The 19,139-nt window shown below is 42.7% G+C and overlaps 1 protein-coding gene across 1 annotated transcript in view; it reads left to right on the top strand.

Annotated features, from left to right (window-relative positions):
- LOC129858696 (ephrin-B1-like) overlaps window positions 1–18,456 on the top strand; it is a 153,135-nt gene extending 134,679 nt beyond the window's left edge. The window contains exons 3-5 of the mRNA XM_055928023.1: window positions 9,422–9,514; window positions 15,582–15,710; window positions 16,959–18,456. Coding sequence (XP_055783998.1) covers window positions 9,422–9,514; window positions 15,582–15,710; window positions 16,959–17,365 — 629 coding nt within the window. The 3' untranslated portion in view covers window positions 17,366–18,456. The remainder of the gene's footprint in view (window positions 1–9,421; window positions 9,515–15,581; window positions 15,711–16,958) is intronic.
- Window positions 18,457–19,139: the final 683 nt, after the last annotated feature.

Genomic DNA, 19,139 nt, shown 5'->3' on the forward strand with positions numbered 1-19,139 from the left:
AAGTTCCAAAAGAATAAAGACATTTCAAATGTCATATTATGTACAAATAGTTAAAGTACAAAAGCGAAAATAAATAAATATGGGTTGTATTTGCAATTATGTTTGTGCTTCACTGGTTGTCCTTTTCTTGTGGCAACAGGTCACACATCTTGCATCTTGCTGTGATGGCACACTGGTATTTCACCCAGTAGATATGGGAGTTTATCAAAATGTGATTTGTTTTCGAATTCTTTGTGGGTCTGTGTAATCTGAGGGAAATATGTGTCTCTAATATGGTCATACATTTGGCAGGAGGTTAGGAAGTGCTGTTCAGTTTCCACCTCATTTTGTGGGCAGTGTGCAGGTCTGCCTTCGGCTGCCTTTCTCAATAGCAAGGCAATAGCAAGGCAATATTAATGTGGGTCAGTCACAGTGGTCAGGTATTCTGCCACTGTGTACTCTCTGTTTAGGGCCAAATCGCATTCTAGTTTGCTCTGTTTTTTTGTTAATTCTTTCCAATGTGTCAAGTAATTATCTTTATGTATTCTCATGATTTGGTTGGGTCTAATCGTGTTGCTGTCCTGGGGGTCTGTTTGTGTTTGTGAAGAGAGCCCCAGGACCAGCTTGCTTAACCCTTGTGTTGTCTTAAGGGTAAAAACAATGACCCGCCACTATGTTAAACAGCAGAACCCCCCTGAATTATATTTTTTCATGTTGAAATTTGATGACTTTCCCGAGAGTGACCCCAACATGACCCCAAAATGACCACAAAATGACCCCAACATTAGAAAAAGTGAAACATCATGTTCATGTTTCCAGGGTACAAAGATTGTCTTTGGGTCATTTTTGACCCGGCAGTTATAAAATAATTTACACACCACAAAAACCACAAAGACACACACAATGAGAAATGTAGATGATGTGTGCTACTGATTGAACTCAGCCAGCAGCTCCTGAAGAGGAAGATCACCATGGTTGGCACAGTTAGAAAGAACAAGCCTGAGCTCTCCCCTGCACTCCTCGCAACAAGCAGGAGCGAGGCCTTCTCATCAAAGTTTGCCTTCAACCTCACCACCACTCTAGTTTCTTACCTCCCAAAGAGGAACAAGAACGTGGTCCTCCTGAGCACACTGCACAAAACGGCTGAGATCAGAGATCGTGAGGACAGGAAACCAGACATCATCGTGGATTACAATCACAACAAAGGAGGCGTGGACAACCTGGACAAGGTGATTGGAACTTACAGCTGCAGGAGGATGACTGCCCACTGGCCCCTGGTCATCTTCCATAACATCATTGATGTGTCCTCATACAATGCCTTTGTGATATGGAACAAGATCGACACTACCTGGATGCCTGATAAGTGGAACAAGAGGAGGGTGTTCCTGGAGCAGCTGGGAAAGGCACTTGTAACCCCACACATTCAAAGGGAGAGCCTCCCCCACACAGCAGCCTCTACAGCACTTGTGTATCTTGTCCTGATCCACCTGAGGCTGCAGCTGGGGCAGGCAAGAGGAGGAGATTCCTATTCTGCCCCCCAAAGAAGGACTGTAAAACAAATACTATGTGCTGCACATGTGAGAAATACATCTGTAAAGTCCATGCACACACACTTTCATACTGTCCTACATGTGCTAATTAGAGTTGATTGATTTATGTTCTTCACATTTTTGAATTGTATCTATTATCTCATTTTATTCTTATTTATTGTTGTTGTTTATACACTTTGTGGGTGGGGGCAAGGGGTAAATTTTTTTGGAGAAGATTAGTATTTTGTAGTTGAATTCCTCATTGTACAGTACATTCGTAGCCAAAAGTTTTGAGAATGACTCAAATATAAATTTTCACAATGTCTGCTGCCTCAGTTTGTATGATGGCAATTTGCATATACTCCAGAATGTTATGAAGAGTGATCAGATGAATTGCAATTAATTGAAAAGTCCCTCTTTGCCATGCAAATGAACTGAATCCCAAAAAACATTTACACTGCATTTCAGCCCTGCCACAAAAGGACCAGCTGACATCATGGTGATTCTCTCATTAACACAGGTGTGAGTGTTGACGAGGACAAGGCTGGAGATCACTTAGTCATGCTGATTGAGTTCGAATAACAGACTGGAAGCTTCAAAATGAGGATGGTGCTTGGAATCATTGTTATTCCTTTGTCAACCATGGTTACCTGCAAGGAAACACGTGCCGTCATCATTGCTTTGCACAAAAAGGGCTTTACAGGCAAGGATATTGCTGCCAGTAAGATTGCACCTAAATCAACCATTTATCGGATCATCAAGAACTTCAAGGAGAGCGGTTCAATTGTTGTGAAGAAGGCTTCAGGGCGCCCAAGAAAGTCCAGCAAGGGCCAGGATCGTCTCCTAAAGTTGATTCAGCTGCGAGATTGGGGCACCACCAGTACAGAGCTTGCTCAGGAATGGCGGCAGGCAGGTGTGAATGCATCTGCACGTACAGTGAGCCGAAGACTTTTGGAGGATGGCCTGGTGTCAAGAAGGGTAACAAAGAAGCCAACTCTCTCCAGGAAAAACATCAGGGACAGACTGATATTCTGCAAAAGGTACAGGGATTGAACTGCTGAGGACTGGGGTAAAGTAATTTTATCTGATGAATCCCCTTTCCGAATGTTTGGGGTATCCGGAAAAAAGCTTGTCCGGAGAAGACAAGGTGAGCGCTACCATCAGTCCTGTGTCATGCCAACAGTAAAGCATCCTGAGACCATTCATGTGTGGGGGTTGCTTCTCAGCCAAGGGAGTGGGCTCACTCACAATTTTGCCTAAGAACACAGCCATGAATAAAGAATGGTACTAACACATCCTCCGAGAGCAACTTCTCCCAACCATCCAGGAACAGTTTGGTGACGAACAATGCCTTTTCCAGCATGATGGAGCACCTTGCCATAAGGCAAAAGTGATAACTAAGTGGCTCGGGGAACAAAACATCGATATTTTGGGTCCATGGCCAGGAAACTCCCCAGACCTTAATCCCATTGCGAACTTGTGGTCAATCCTCAAGAGGCGGGTGGACAAACAAAAACCCACAAATTCTGACATACTCCAAGCATTGATTATGCAAGAATGGGCTGTCATCAGTCAGGATGTGGCCCAGAAGTTAATTGACAGCATGCCAGGGAGGATTGCAGAGGTCTTGAAAAAGAAGGGTCAACACTGCAAATATTGACTCTTTGCATCAACTTCATGTAATTGTCAATAAAAGCCTTTGACACTTATGAAATGCTTGTAATTATACTTCAGTATTCCATAGTTGTTACGAATCCCGCCGAAGATGGTGCCTCTTCCCGTTCGGGCGGCGCTCGGCGGTCGTCGTCTCCGGCCTACTAGCTGCCACCGATCCCCTTTCCTGTGTCATTTAGTTTTGTCTGATTTGTTGCACCTGTTTTGTGTTTAGGTTCATTGTGTGCTCTTTAAACCCAGTTGGCCCGCCGACTTTTGTGCAGGCTTGTTATTCTGTTTGTGGTGTCGTATTTTCTTGTGGTGTCTGTTCCCTGTGGATTTTGTCCTGTTGGATTTTGTCCTGTTGTACTTGACGCGCCCTTGGATGTGTGGCGTAGCCATCTCGTTATATATCTTTTTGGAATATTAAATCCACTTGCTACTCACTACCCTGCTCTCTGCGACTGACTCCTTCATCACCACTATTGGAATTGTGACAATAGTAATATCTGACAAAAATATCTAAGGACACTGAAGCAGCAAACTTTGTGGAAATTAATATTTGTCATTCTCAAAACTTTTGGCCACAACTGTATATAAGAATATATTGCTATGTTGCCAATTAAGTTCAAGACTTATTGTTTCCCTTCAATAAAATGTATTCAAAACTACTTTCTGCACATTTCGGCTACTTTCTTAGGCTATACAAGTGCTATCTCTTGCAAAAAATGTTTTTACACCTATGCAGTACCTTAAGCAATAATAATAATAATAATAAACCTTTACTTCAGTAAAGAAAACAATTATGACAGATGTGTTGTAAAACAAACCGAGAGAGGGCCTCCCGGGTGGCGCAGTGGTCTAGGGCACTGCATCGCAGTGCTAACTGCGCCACCAGAGTCTCTGGGTTCGCGCCCAGGCTCTGTCGCAGCCGGCCGCGACCGGGAGGTCCGTGGGGCGACGCACAATTGGCATAGCGTCGTCCGGGGGAGGGAGGGTTTGGCCGGTAGGGATATCCTTGTCTCATCGCGCTCCAGCGACTCCTGTGGCGGGCCGGGCGCAGTGCGCGCTAACCAAGGGGGCCAGGTACACGGTGTTTCCTCCGACACATTGGTGCGGCTGGCTTCCGGGTTGGAGGCGCGCTGTGTTAAGAAGCAGTACGGCTGGTTGGGTTGTGCTTCGGAGGACGCATGGCTTTCGACTTTCATCTCTCCCGAGCCCGTACGGGAGTTGTAGCGATGAGACAAGGTAGTAATTACTAGCGATTGGATACCACGAAAATTGGGGAGAAAAATGGGATAAAAAAAAAAAAAACGAGAGGTGTCCACTGATTAAATGCAGTCTTTCTAAGTTTGTGTGGAATGACCGGTTGTTTCTTCATGCAAAATAGATTTGGGGTTTAAAATTCAATTAAGCTGCTTTATTTTAGGGGTTTAGTGAAGGCGGATAATTTTTTACCCTTGTGACAAGGGGAGTATACAGAATGTTAAGACTACACAAAGTTTAAGGGACTCTTCTCCACGTTAATCTCTCTGTAGGTGATGGCTTTGTTATGGAAGGTTTGGGAATCACTCCCTTTTAGGTGGTTGTAGAATTTAACGTCTCTTTTCTGGATTTTGATAATTAGCGGGTTTCGGCCTACTTCTGCTCTGCATGCATTATTTGGTGTTCTACGTACACGGAGGATATTTTTACATAATTCTGCATGCAGTCTCAATTTGGTGTTTTTTCCATTTTGTGAAATTCTTGGTTGGTGAGCGGACCCAGGACCTCACAAGCATAAAGGTTAATTGTTTTCTATAACTGATTCAAGTATTTTTAGCCAGATCCTAATTGGTATGTCAAATTTTATGTTCCTTTTGATGGCATAGAAGGCGGAAGTTACCTGTGGCGTTGATGTTTAGGCCGAGGTATGTATCATTTTGTTTGTGTGCTCTAGGGCAACAGTGTCTAGATTGAATTTATATTTGTGGTCCTGGCAACTGGACCTTTTTTGGAACACCATTATTCTTTTCTTACTGAGATTTAATGTCAGGGCCCAGGTCTGACAGAATCTGTGCAGAAGATCTAGGTGCTGCTGTAGGCCCTCCTTGGTTGGGGACAGAAGCACCAGATCATCAGTAAACAGTAGTTATTTAACTTCAGATTCTAGTAGGGTGAGGCCTGTTCTAGTGTCCTCGCCAATTTCTTGATATATATGTTGAGATGGTGGGGCTTAAGCTGCATCCCTGTCTCACACGACGGCCCTGTGTAAAGAAATGTGTGTTTTTTGCTAAATTTAATCGTATACTTGTTGTTTGTGTACATGGATTTTATGATGTCGTATGTTTTTTTCCCACCACTTTCCATCAATTTGTGTAGCAGACCCTCATGCCAAATTGAGTCATAAACTTTTTGGAAGTCAACAAAGCATGAGAAGACATTTCCTTTGTTTTGGTTTGTTTGTTTGTCAATTAGGGTGTGCAGGGGGAACAGTAATTTAGAAAAAAGTCAATTTGACATTTGCTCAGTACATTGTTTTCACTGAGGAAATGTACACGTCTGCTGTTAATATTAATGCAGAGGATTTTCCCAAGGTTGCTGTTGACGCATATCCCACGGTAGTTATTGGGGTCAAATTTGTCTCCACTTTTGTGGATTGAGGTGATCAGTCCTTAGTTCCAAATATTGGAAAAGATGCCAGAGCTGAGGATGATGTTAAAGAGTTAAAGTTTAGCCAATTGGAATTTGTGGTCTCTATATTCTATAATTTCATTGAGGATACCATCAACACCACAATCCTTTTTGGGTTGGAGGGTTTGTATTTTGTCCTGTAGTTCATTCAATGTAATTGGAGAATCCAGTGGGTTCTTGTAGCGGTCCTAGGTGTGGCTGGTGTAGGGAGTCAGGCGCAGGACAGCAGATATGAGTGATTAAAGTACTTTACTCAAAAAATACAAATATACAAGGCAACAATGATAGCCCACAAACACGGACCGAATTACAATGAGCAATCACTCACAAACACAACATGGGGAACAGAGGGTTAAATAATAAACTTGTCATTGGTTGAGTGAAGCCAGGTGTGAAAGACAAAGACAGAACAAATGGAAAATGAAAAGTGGATCGGCGGTGGCTAGAAGGCCGGTGACGTCGACCACCGAACGCCGCCCTAACAAGGAGAGGGACCAACTTCAGCGGAAGTCGTGACAGTTCTGGTAGTCTTTAATAGATGATTATAAGATTTCTAATTGATCATGTATATGTTTTTGCTGTTTGTTCTTTTGTTATAGATCATAAAATATTGGAGAAGTGGTTTAACTTCTTTGGGGTGCAAGCCCGATGTCGGTACACTTATGACAACAGCCAGCTCAAGTGCAGGGCGCGAAATTCAAAATATATTTTTTAGAAATATTTAACTTTCACACATTAACAAGTCCAATACAGCAAATGAAAGATAAACATCTTGTGAATCCAGACAACATGTCCGATTTTTTAAATGTTTTACAGCGAAAACACCACGTATATTTATGTTCACCACCAAATACAAAAAAGGACAGACATGTTTCACAGCACAGGTAGCATGCACAAAACCAACCTAACTAACCAATAACCAACCAAACTAACCAAGAAACAACTTCATCAGATGACAGTCTTATAACATGTTATACAATAAATCTATGTTTTGTTCGAAAAATGTGCATATTTGAGGTATAAATCAGTTTTACATTGCAGCTACCATCACAGTTACCGTCACAAATAGCACCGAAGCAGCCAGAGTAATTACAGACACCAACGTGAAATACCTAAATACTCATCATAAAACATTTCTGAAAAATACATGGTATACAGCAAATGAAAGACAAGCATCTTGTGATTCCAGCCAATATTTCTGATTTCTTAAGTGTTTTACAGCGAAAACACAATATAGCATTATATTAGCTTAACACAATAGCCAGAAACACAAGCCATTTACCAGCAGCAAAAGTTAGCTATCGTAACAAACCAGCAAAAGATATATAATTTTTGACTAACCTTGATAAGCTTCATCAGATGACAGTCCTATAACATCAGGTTATACATACGCTTATGTTTTGTTCGAAAATGTGCATATTTAGAGCTGAAATCAGTGGTTATACATTGTGCTAACGTAGCACCTTTTTCCCAGAATGTGCAGATATTTTTATGACACTCAACTATTCTGACCATATAACTATTCATAAACGTTACTAAAAAATACATGTTGTATAGGAAATGATAAATACACTAGTTCTTAATGCAATCGGCGTGTTAGAATTCTAAAAAATAACTTCATTACGGCATCCAGCTTAGTTATAGCGAGAGAGTGCCCAAAATCTGGGCGCAAACTACTAGTTCACATGTTCGACAGATATATGAAATAGCATCATAAAATGGATCCTTCTCCAGATGATCTTCCATCAGAATGTTGTACAAGGGGTCCTTTGTCGGGAACAATCGTTGTTAGGTTTTAGAATGTCCTCTTCTCCAGCCAATTAGCACGGAAAGCTAGCAAAGTGGCGCGAAGCTCTCCTTCGTGAACAAACGCAGACAAAGCAACACGCCTAACGTCCCGAAAAAAATTCAATAATCTAATAAAACTATATTGAAAAAACATACTTTACGATGATATTGTCACATTTATCAAATAAAATCAAAGCCGGAGATATTAGTCGTCTATAACGACAGCTTTACAGAAGGCAATACCAGGTCCCTTCTCGCGCGTTCCAGAAAACAGGAAATTGTGGTCACGTCATGCCAAGAGCTTTTATTCGACCTCAGATCATGTTATACACTCCATTTCTTCTCTCACTGCCTGTTGACATCTAGTGGAAGGCGTATGAAGTGCATGTATACTAATATATATCAAGCACATTTATAGGCAGGCCCTAGAACAGAGCCTCGATTTCAGATTTTCCACTTCCTGTCAGGAAGTTTGCTGCAAAATGAGTTCTGTTTTACTCACAGATATAATTCAAACGGTTTTAGAAACTAGAGAGTGTTTTCTATCCAATAGTAATAATAATATGCATATTGTACGAGCAAGAATTGAGTACGAGGCCGTTTGAAATGGGCACCTTTTATCCAGGCTACTCAATACTGCCCCTGCAGCCCAAACAGGTTAACCACACATCTCTGTTTTGGATAGATAACTCTTTGTGTGGTTGTTAGTGTGTTCCAATTTTCCCAGAAGTGGTTTGATTCTATGGATTCTTCAATTACATTGAGCTGATTTCTGACATGCTCTTCCTTCGTTTTCCGTAGTGTATTTCTGTATTGTTTTAGTGACTCAATATAGTGAAGGCGTTAGGCTCAGGTTTTCTGGGTCTCTATGTTTTTGGTTGGATAGGTTTCTCAATTTCTTTCTTAGGTTTTTGCATTCTTCATCAAACCATTTGTCAATGTTGTTAATTTTATTAGGTTGTCTGCAAATTTTTTGATTTGATAGGGAAGCTGAGAGGTCAAATATACTGTTTAGGTTTCTACTGCCAAGTTGAAACCTTCACTGTTACAGTGAAATGTTTTGTCCAGGAAATGTTTTGTCCTTTTTTGTCTAAAAGGGATTGAATTTGTTGTTGCCTAATTGTTTTATGGTAGGTTTCCACACTACTTTCCTTCCATCTATAGCATATGTTAATATTGTGCAGTTCCTTTGGCTTTGATGCCTCATGATTGAGTATTGCTCTGTTCAGGTAGACTGTGATTTTGCTGTGATCTGATAGGGGTGTTAGGGGCTCACTGTGAACACTCTGAGAGACTGGGTTGAGGTCAGTGATAAAGTAATCTATAGTACTACTGCCAAGTGATGAGCTGTAGATGTACCTACCGTAGGAGTCGCCTCAAAGCCTACCGTAGACTACCATTTACAGACCCAGTGTGCAACAGAGCTGCAGGAGTTGTGACCCATTTTTTGGGTTGTTTTGTCATAGTTGTGTCTAGGGGGCATATTTGGGAGGGAATACTGTCATGTCCAGGTAGGTGTTTGTCCCCCTGTGTGCTGAGAGTGTCAGGTTCTTGTCCAGTTCTGGCATTTAGGTCGCTACAGACATGTCCCTGGTCCTGGAAATGGTTGATCTCCCGCTCTGGGATAGAGAAGCTGTCATTGTTAAAGTATGGGGAATCTATTGGGGGGATATAGGTAGCACACATGGGGACATTTTTTGTTGTTGAGATAATTTCCATATTAACTTCTTGCCAGATGTAAAATGTTCCTGTTTTGATTTCTCTCTCGCTCTCCCTATCTCTCTCTCTCTCTCTTCCAGCCACGTCCAATGGTTCAGTCGAAGGCCTGGAGAACAGAGAGGGAGGAGTCTGTAAGACCAGGGCCATGAAAGTTATCATGAAGGTCGGACAAGGTAAACAAAGAAACGCCTTCATTAATTGATATATCTGACAACAAACGGTACACGAATGTGTTTCTCCATGTGTTGCACTCTAAACTCTCCTATATGTGTACACATTAAACATTCTCCCTTCCTCAAAGTTTTATTTGCAGTACTGTAGACACTAACTGAGTTTAGGCCTGGCACACACCTTCAATGCAGCCCAGTTCTTCACGTCTATGTAAAACCCCAGTGCCCTAACAGTGTGAATCAATGTGTAACCTTGAGGATAACTGTATTGGTGTACATGGTCACAGTGACTTCGCTGTATCCTCCATTCTGACACAGGACGGTCCTTAGCATCTTAGCATGCAAATACCATCATACATTATTCATATAATCTCTCACTGTGAATATTTAAAACAGCACACATACACAAACACGCACACAAACACACACACACACACACACACACATAAACACTCACTCACACACACACACACACACAACCTCCTGCTGGTGGACTTTCGTATCGTCCGTCTTGCGAAGGGAGCTAAATGTCAGCATATTCAGAGTTGAAGTGGGTCCCTAGACGAGAGAGAACACCTTACTGCACGTGCTTAGTCCACCAAACGCCACTTCACTTGAGGATCAGCACTGAGCAAATCAGATCGTCTGTAGCCTCTCATAGACTATAACACATACAGTATATTATGAATCAGTCAAAACATAACAAAGTAGCGCTGACTACTGCTGGAAACCGTAGTTACACTACTGCTGGAAACCGTAGTTGAACTACTGCTGGAAACCGTAATTACACTACTGCTGGAAACCGTAGTTACACTACTGCTGGAAACCGTAATTATACTACTGCTGGAAACCGTAATTATACTACTGCTGGAAACCGTAATTACACTACTGCTGGAAACCGTAATTATACTACTGCTGGAAACCGTAGTTACACTACTGCTGGAAACCGTAATTACACTACTGCTGGAAACCGTAATTACACTACTGCTGGAAACCGTAATTATACTACTGCTGGAAACCGTAGTTACACTACTGCTGGAAACCGTAATTACACTACTGCTGGAAACCGTAGTTGAACTACTGCTGGAAACCGTAGTTACACTACTGCTGGAAACTGTAGTTACACCACTGCTGGAAACCGTAGTTACACCACTGCTGGAAACCGTAGTTACACTACTGCTGGAAACTGTAGTTACACCACTGCTGGAAACCGTAGTTACACTACTGCTGGAAACCGTAGTTACACTACTGCTGGAAACCGTAATTACACTACTGCTGGAAACCGTAATTACACTACTGCTGGAAACCAACTGTTCCCTCTACAACAGTTAGAGATATAAACCAACTGTTCCCTCTACAACAGATTGATAAACCAACTGTTCCCTCTACAACAGATTGATAAACCAACTGTTCCCTCTACAACAGTTAGAGATATAAACCAACTGTTCCCTCTACAACAGTTAGAGATATAAACCAACTGTTCCCTCTACAACAGTTAGAGATATAAACCAACTGTTCCCTCTACAACAGTTAGAGATATAAACCAACTGTTCCCTCTACAACAGATTGATAAACCAACTGTTCCCTCTACAACAGATTGATAAACCAACTGTTCCCTCTACAACAGTTAGAGATATAAACCAACTGTTCCCTCTACAACAGTTAGAGATATAAACCAACTGTTCCCTCTACAACAGATTGATAAACCAACTGTTCCCTCTACAACAGATTGATAAACCAACTGTTCCCTCTACAACAGTTAGAGATATAAACCAACTGTTCCCTCTACAACAGATTGATAAACCAACTGTTCCCTCTACAACAGTTAGAGATATAAACCAACTGTTCCCTCTACAACAGATTGATAAACCAACTGTTCCCTCTACAACAGTTAGAGATATAAACCAACTGTTCCCTCTACAACAGATTGATAAACCAACTGTTCCCTCTACAACAGTTAGAGATATAAACCAACTGTTCCCTCTACAACAGATTGATAAACCAACTGTTCCCTCTACAACAGTTAGAGATATAAACCAACTGTTCCCTCTACAACAGTTAGAGATATAAACCAACTGTTCCCTCTACAACAGTTAGAGATATAAACCAACTGTTCCCTCTACAACAGTTAGAGATATAAACCAACTGTTCCCTCTACAACAGTTAGAGATATAAACCAACTGTTCCCTCTACAACAGATTGATAAACCAACTGTTTCCTCTACAACAGTTAGAGATATAAACCAACTGTTCCCTCTACAACAGATTGATAAACCAACTGTTCCCTCTACAACAGATTGATAAACCAACTGTTCCCTCTACAACAGATTGATAAACCAACTGTTCCCTCTACAACAGTTAGAGATATAAACCAACTGTTTCCTCTACAACAGTTAGAGATATAAACCAACTGTTCCCTCTACAACAGTTAGAGATATAAACCAACTGTTCCCTCTACAACAGTTAGAGATATAAACCAACTGTTCCCTCTACAACAGTTAGAGATATAAACCAACTGTTCCCTCTACAACAGATTGAGATATAAACCAACTGTTCCCTCTACAACAGTTAGAGATATAAACCAACTGTTCCCTCTACAACAGTTAGAGATATAAACCAACTGTTCCCTCTACAACAGTTAGAGATATAAACCAACTGTTCCCTCTACAACAGTTAGAGATATAAACCAACTGTTCCCTCTACAACAGTTAGAGATATAAACCAACTGTTCCCTCTACAACAGTTAGAGATATAAACCAACTGTTCCCTCTACAACAGATTGATAAACCAACTGTTCCCTCTACAACAGTTAGAGATATAAACCAACTGTTCCCTCTACAACAGTTAGAGATATAAACCAACTGTTCCCTCTACAACAGTTAGAGATATAAACCAACTGTTCCCTCTACAACAGATTGATAAACCAACTGTTCCCTCTACAACAGTTAGAGATATAAACCAACTGTTCCCTCTACAACAGATTGATAAACCAACTGTTCCCTCTACAACAGATTGATAAACCAACTGTTCCCTCTACAACAGTTAGAGATATAAACCAACTGTTCCCTCTACAACAGTTAGAGATATAAACCAACTGTTCCCTCTACAACAGATTGAGATATAAACCAACTGTTCCCTCTACAACAGATTGATAAACCAACTGTTCCCTCTACAACAGTTAGAGATATAAACCAACTGTTCCCTCTACAACAGATTGATAAACCAACTGTTCCCTCTACAACAGATTGATAAACCAACTGTTCCCTCTACAACAGTTAGAGATATAAACCAACTGTTCCCTCTACAACAGTTAGAGATATAAACCAACTGTTCCCTCTACAACAGTTAGAGATATAAACCAACTGTTCCCTCTACAACAGATTGATAAACCAACTGTTCCCTCTACAACAGATTGATAAACCAACTGTTCCCTCTACAACAGTTAGAGATATAAACCAACTGTTCCCTCTACAACAGTTAGAGATATAAACCAACTGTTCCCTCTACAACAGATTGATAAACCAACTGTTCCCTATACAACAGTTAGAGATATAAACCAACTGTTCCCTCTACAACAGTTAGAGATATAAACCAACTGTTCCCTCTGCAACAGATTGATAAACCAACTGTTCCCTCTACAACAGTTAGAGATATAAACAAACTGTTCCCTCTACAACAGTTAGAGATATAAACAAACTGTTCCCTCTACAACAGTTAGAGATATAAACCAACTGTTCCCTCTACAACAGTTAGAGATATAAACAAACTGTTCCCTCTACAACAGTTAGAGATATAAACCAACTGTTCCCTCTACAACAGATTGATAAACCAACTGTTCCCTCTACAACAGATTGATAAACCAACTGTTCCCTCTACAACAGTTAGAGATATAAACCAACTGTTCCCTCTACAACAGATTGATAAACCAACTGTTCCCTCTACAACAGATTGATAAACCAACTGTTCCCTCTACAACAGTTAGAGATATAAACCAACTGTTCCCTCTACAACAGTTAGAGATATAAACCAACTGTTCCCTCTACAACAGATTGATAAACCAACTGTTCCCTCTACAACAGATTGATAAACCAACTGTTCCCTCTACAACAGTTAGAGATATAAACCAACTGTTCCCTCTACAACAGATTGATAAACCAACTGTTCCCTCTACAACAGTTAGAGATATAAACCAACTGTTCCCTCTACAACAGTTAGAGATATAAACCAACTGTTCCCTCTACAACAGTTAGAGATATAAACCAACTGTTCCCTCTACAACAGATTGATAAACCAACTGTTTCCTCTACAACAGTTAGAGATATAAACCAACTGTTCCCTCTACAACAGATTGATAAACCAACTGTTCCCTCTACAACAGTTAGAGATATAAACCAACTGTTCCCTCTACAACAGTTAGAGATATAAACCAACTGTTCCCTCTGCAACAGTTAGAGATATAAACCAACTGTTCCCTCTACAACAGATTGATAAACCAACTGTTCCCTCTACAACAGTTAGAGATATAAACCAACTGTTTCCTCTACAACAGTTAGAGATATAAACCAACTGTTCCCTCTACAACAGTTAGAGATATAAACCAACTGTTCCCTCTACAACAGATTGATAAACCAACTGTTCCCTCTACAACAGATTGATAAACCAACTGTTCCCTCTACAACAGTTAGAGATATAAACCAACTGTTCCCTCTACAACAGTTAGAGATATAAACCAACTGTTCCCTCTACAACAGTTAGAGATATAAACCAACTGTTCCCTCTACAACAGTTAGAGATATAAACCAACTGTTCCCTCTACAACAGTTAGAGATATAAACCAACTGTTCCCTCTACAACAGATTGATAAACCAACTGTTTCCTCTACAACAGTTAGAGATATAAACCAACTGTTCCCTCTACAACAGATTGATAAACCAACTGTTCCCTCTACAACAGTTAGAGATATAAACCAACTGTTCCCTCTACAACAGTTAGAGATATAAACCAACTGTTCCCTCTACAACAGATTGATAAACCAACTGTTCCCTCTACAACAGTTAGAGATATAAACCAACTGTTCCCTCTACAACAGATTGATAAACCAACTGTTCCCTCTACAACAGATTGATAAACCAACTGTTCCCTCTACAACAGTTAGAGATATAAACCAACTGTTCCCTCTACAACAGTTAGAGATATAAACCAACTGTTCCCTCTACAACAGATTGATAAACCAACTGTTCCCTCTACAACAGTTAGAGATATAAACCAACTGTTCCCTCTACAACAGTTAGAGATATAAACCAACTGTTCCCTCTGCAACAGATTGATAAACCAACTGTTTCCTCTACAACAGTTAGAGATATAAACCAACTGTTCCCTCTACAACAGATTGATAAACCAACTGTTCCCTCTACAACAGTTAGAGATATAAACCAACTGTTCCCTCTACAACAGTTAGAGATATAAACCAACTGTTCCCTCTACAACAGTTAGAGATATAAACCAACTGTTCCCTCTACAAACACTATTATCCTTAGAGCTGATATAACCTCAAACATCTCTCCTCTCTTCTCCTCTCCTCTCCTCTCCTCTCCTCTCCTCTCCTCTCCTCTCCTCTCCTCTCCTCTCTTCTCTTCTCTTCTCTTCTTCACTTCTCTCCTCTCCTCTCCTCTCCTCTCCTCTCTTCTCTTCTCTTCTCTTCTTCACTTCTCTCCTCTCCTCTCCTCTCCGCTCCTCCCCTCCTCTTCTCTTCTTCACTTCTCTTTTCCTCTCTTCTCCTCTTCTCTCCTCTACTCTCCTCTACTCAGCAGTAATGTTAAAACCATCAGTATAAATAAGACATATTATGGCCTTTTACAGATATGAATAATGAATAACAATAAAAACCTAATATATAATTTTCTTAACCTCATTCTGCCATGTCAGTGTGTTCTGTCCCCTAGACTGCTGAGAGGGTGTCTGTGTTCACTCTTGTGTGCATATGTGTGTGCACGCTTGTGCGTGTACGTGCATGTGAGTCTCTGTGTATCACTATCATACAGAGTTATTTATCACGGTGTCCTATGTGTCAGACCCCAACACTGTTCTACCAGACCCTGTATTACCGGAGGAACCAGAGAGAGAGAAGGACAACAGAGGAGACTTCAGTCCTAGTCCCGAGGACAACCAGCTGCCTGGAGCAGGAGAGCCAGGCAACACGGGTGAGATAACAACCCTAACCCCATTACAACCTGACGGAGCCCAGCTGAACCTTACAGAACAAATAGAACCTAAAGAATATAGAACCCATGAAAAGTGTGGGGTGCGGGTCATGGACAGGGAGAGAGAGAAGGAGAGAGAGAAGGTAGAGAGAGAAGGTAGAGAGAGAAGGAGAGAGAGAAGGTAGAGAGAGAAGGAGAGAGAGAAGTGTGGATAGGGAGTGACTGAGAGAGATTTCTGGCAACAGCTGCTGATATACATGGGAAACAGATTTGATTCTGCTCCGATTTCAGTCACTTGAGGAGCTAGTCACTCTTTTTTCCAGTAACCGTCCTTCCCACCCCCCTCTCACCCCCTCTCACCCCCTCTCACCCCCCTACACAAAGAAATGAAACAGAGTCAGATGTGCATATCTCCCCTGGCCTCCCCCCTGGCCTCCCCCCTGGCCTGTTCCCTGGCCTGTTCCCTGGCCCGTCCCCTGACCTCTCCCCTGACCTCTCCCCTGACCTCTCCCCTGACCTCTCCCCTGACCTCTCCCCTGGCCTCTCCCCTGACCTCTCCCCTGGCCTGTCCCTGGGCCTCTCCCCTGACCTCTCCCCTGACCTCTCCCCTGACCTCTCCCCTGGCCTATATCCGGGCCTCTCCCCTGGCCTCTCACCTGGCCTCTCCCCTGGCCTCTCCCCTGACCTCTCCCCTGGCCTGTCCCTGGGCCTCTCCCCTGACCTCTCACCTGACCTCTCCCCTGACCTCTCCCCTGATCTCTCCCCTGACCTCTCCCCTGGCCTCTCCCCTGGCCTCTCCCCGGGCCTCTCCCCTGACCTCTCCCCTGACCTCTCCCCTGACCTCTCCCCTGGCCTCTCCCCGGGCCTCTCCCCTGACCTCTCCCCTGACCTCTCCCCTGACCTCTCACCTGACCTTCTCCCTGGCCTATCTCCGGGCCTCTCCCCGAAACACCTTTCTGTAGACTTGGCTATTGCCTCGTCTGTATCAGTCCTATTAATCTGAGTGATGTTGGCTCTTAACCACAGATTACATTACAGGGTCATCTCGATTAAACTAATTAAATTAGATGACATCAATAGCGCTTGTCAATCACCATAAAGAAATATGAAGAATTCATCGTCATTTCGTTAAGCTATAAAACAATAATCATATACATTTCTGTATCTGAATGCACAATGGGTCGTATTGTACAAACTCACTCTTTCTTTCCCCCCCTCCCTCTTTCTCTCCCCCCCTCCCTCCTCCAGACTCTATAAACCAGGACAACAGGTCAGGAGGCTCCAGCAGCAGTGACGGCATCCTGGGGTCAAAGGTCGCTGTGTTCTCAGCCATCGGAGCCGGCTGCATCATCTTCCTCCTCCTCATCCTCTTCCTCGTCATCCTGCTCATCAAGATGAGGAAGAGATCCCGGAAGCACTCTCACGCTCAGACCCACCCTTCTGCCCTGTCACTCAGCACGCTGTCCAATCAGAACAAGCTGCCTGGCAGCGGGGGCACAGCCGGGACGGAACCCAGTGACATCATCATCCCGCTGCGGACAGAGAATAACTACTGCCCTCACTACGAGAAAGTGAGCGGTGACTACGGACACCCTGTTTATATCGTACAGGAGATGCCTCCGCAGAGCCCAGCAAACATTTATTACAAAGTCTGAGAGAGGAGGAGAGGAGAGAACATGTATTATAAAGTCTGAGAGAGGAGGAGAGGAGAGAATTTATTATAACGTCTGAGAGAGGAGGAGAGGAGAGAACATGTATTATAAAGTCTGAGAGAGGAGGAGAGGAGAGAACATGTATTATAAAGTCTGAGAGAGGAGGAGAGGAGAGAATTTATTATAACGTCTGAGAGAGGAGAAGAGGAGAGAACATGTATTATAACGTCTGAGAGAGGAGGAGAGGAGAGAATTTATTATAACGTCTGAGAGAGGAGGAGAGGAGAGAATTTATTATAACGTCTGAGAGAGGAGAAGAGGAGAGAACATGTATTATAACGTCTGAGAGAGGAGGAGAGGAGAGAATTTATTATAACGTCTGAGAGAGGAGGAGAGGAGAGAACATGTATTATAAAGTCTGAGAGAGGAGGAGAGGAGAGAACATGTATTATAACGTCTGAGAGAGGAGGAGAGGAGAGAATTTATTATAACGTCTGAGAGAGGAGGAGAGGAGAGAACATGTATTATAAAGTCTGAGAGAGGAGGAGAGGAGAGAACATGTATTATAACGTCTGAGAGAGGAGGAGAGGAGAGAATTTATTATAACGTCTGAGAGAGGAGGAGAGGAGAGAACATGTATTATAAAGTCTGAGAGAGGAGGAGAGGAGAGAACATGTATTATAACGTCTGAGAGAGGAGGAGAGGAGAGAATTTATTATAACGTCTGAGAGAGGAGGCACCTAAATGTTCTCTAATGGAGAAAAGCATATGAACATCTACAGTGTGAGTTGAAGAGAGAAGGACAGGAGCGATTGATTACTCTACCAGTGGACTAACATTTTATTTTAACCTGGGGACTTGGCATTTAACAAGCCCATGTTTTTCTACCACCTACTGGCCTAAGGAGAAGACGCCTGACAGTGGACCGTGGACTGATCCAGAAAAACTGGACTGACAGAAACTGTCCAATACATCTCGTCTTGTTGTTTGGCTCTGTAGTGTGATGTTTTACCCTCTAACCTCCTGTCCTCTCCTCCTGTCCTCTATCCTCCTGTCCTCTATCCTCCTGTCCTCTATCCCCCTGTCCTCTCCTCCTGTCCTCTAACCTCCTGTCCTCTATCCTCCTGTCCTCTAACCTCCTGTCCTCCATCCTCCTGTCCTCTATCCTCCTGTCCTCTCCTCCTGTCCTCTATCCTCCTGTCCTCTATCCTCCTGTCCTCTATCCTCCTGTCCTCTATCCTCCTCTCCTCTATCCTCCTGTCCTCTATCCCCTGTCCTCTATCCTCCTGTCCTCTATCCTCCTGTCCTCTATCCTCCTGTCCTCTCCTCCTGTCCTCTATTCTCCTGTCCTCTATCCTCCTGTCCTCTATCCTCCTGTCCTCTATCCCCTGTCCTCTATCCTCCTGTCCTCTATCCTCCTGTCCTCTCCTCCTGTCCTCTATTCTCCTGTCCTCTATCCTCCTGTCCTCTATCCTCCTGTCCTCTATTCTCCTGTCCTCTATTCTCCTGTCCTCTATCCTCCTGTCCTCTATTCTCCTGTCCTCTCCTCCTGTCTTCTATTCTCCTGTCCTCTATCCTCCTGTCCTCTATCCTCCTGTCCTCTATCCTCCTGTCCTCTATCCTCCTGTCCTCTATTCTCCTGTCCTCTATCCTCCTGTCCTCTATCCTCCTGTCCTCTATTCTCCTGTCCTCTATTCTCCTGTCCTCTATCCTCCTATCCTCTGTTCTCCTGTCCTCTCCTCCTGTCTTCTATCCTCCTGTCCTCTATCCTCCTGTC

Source organism: Salvelinus fontinalis, chromosome 6 (genome assembly GCF_029448725.1).
Source record: "Salvelinus fontinalis isolate EN_2023a chromosome 6, ASM2944872v1, whole genome shotgun sequence".
Lineage (NCBI taxonomy): Eukaryota > Metazoa > Chordata > Actinopteri > Salmoniformes > Salmonidae > Salvelinus > Salvelinus fontinalis.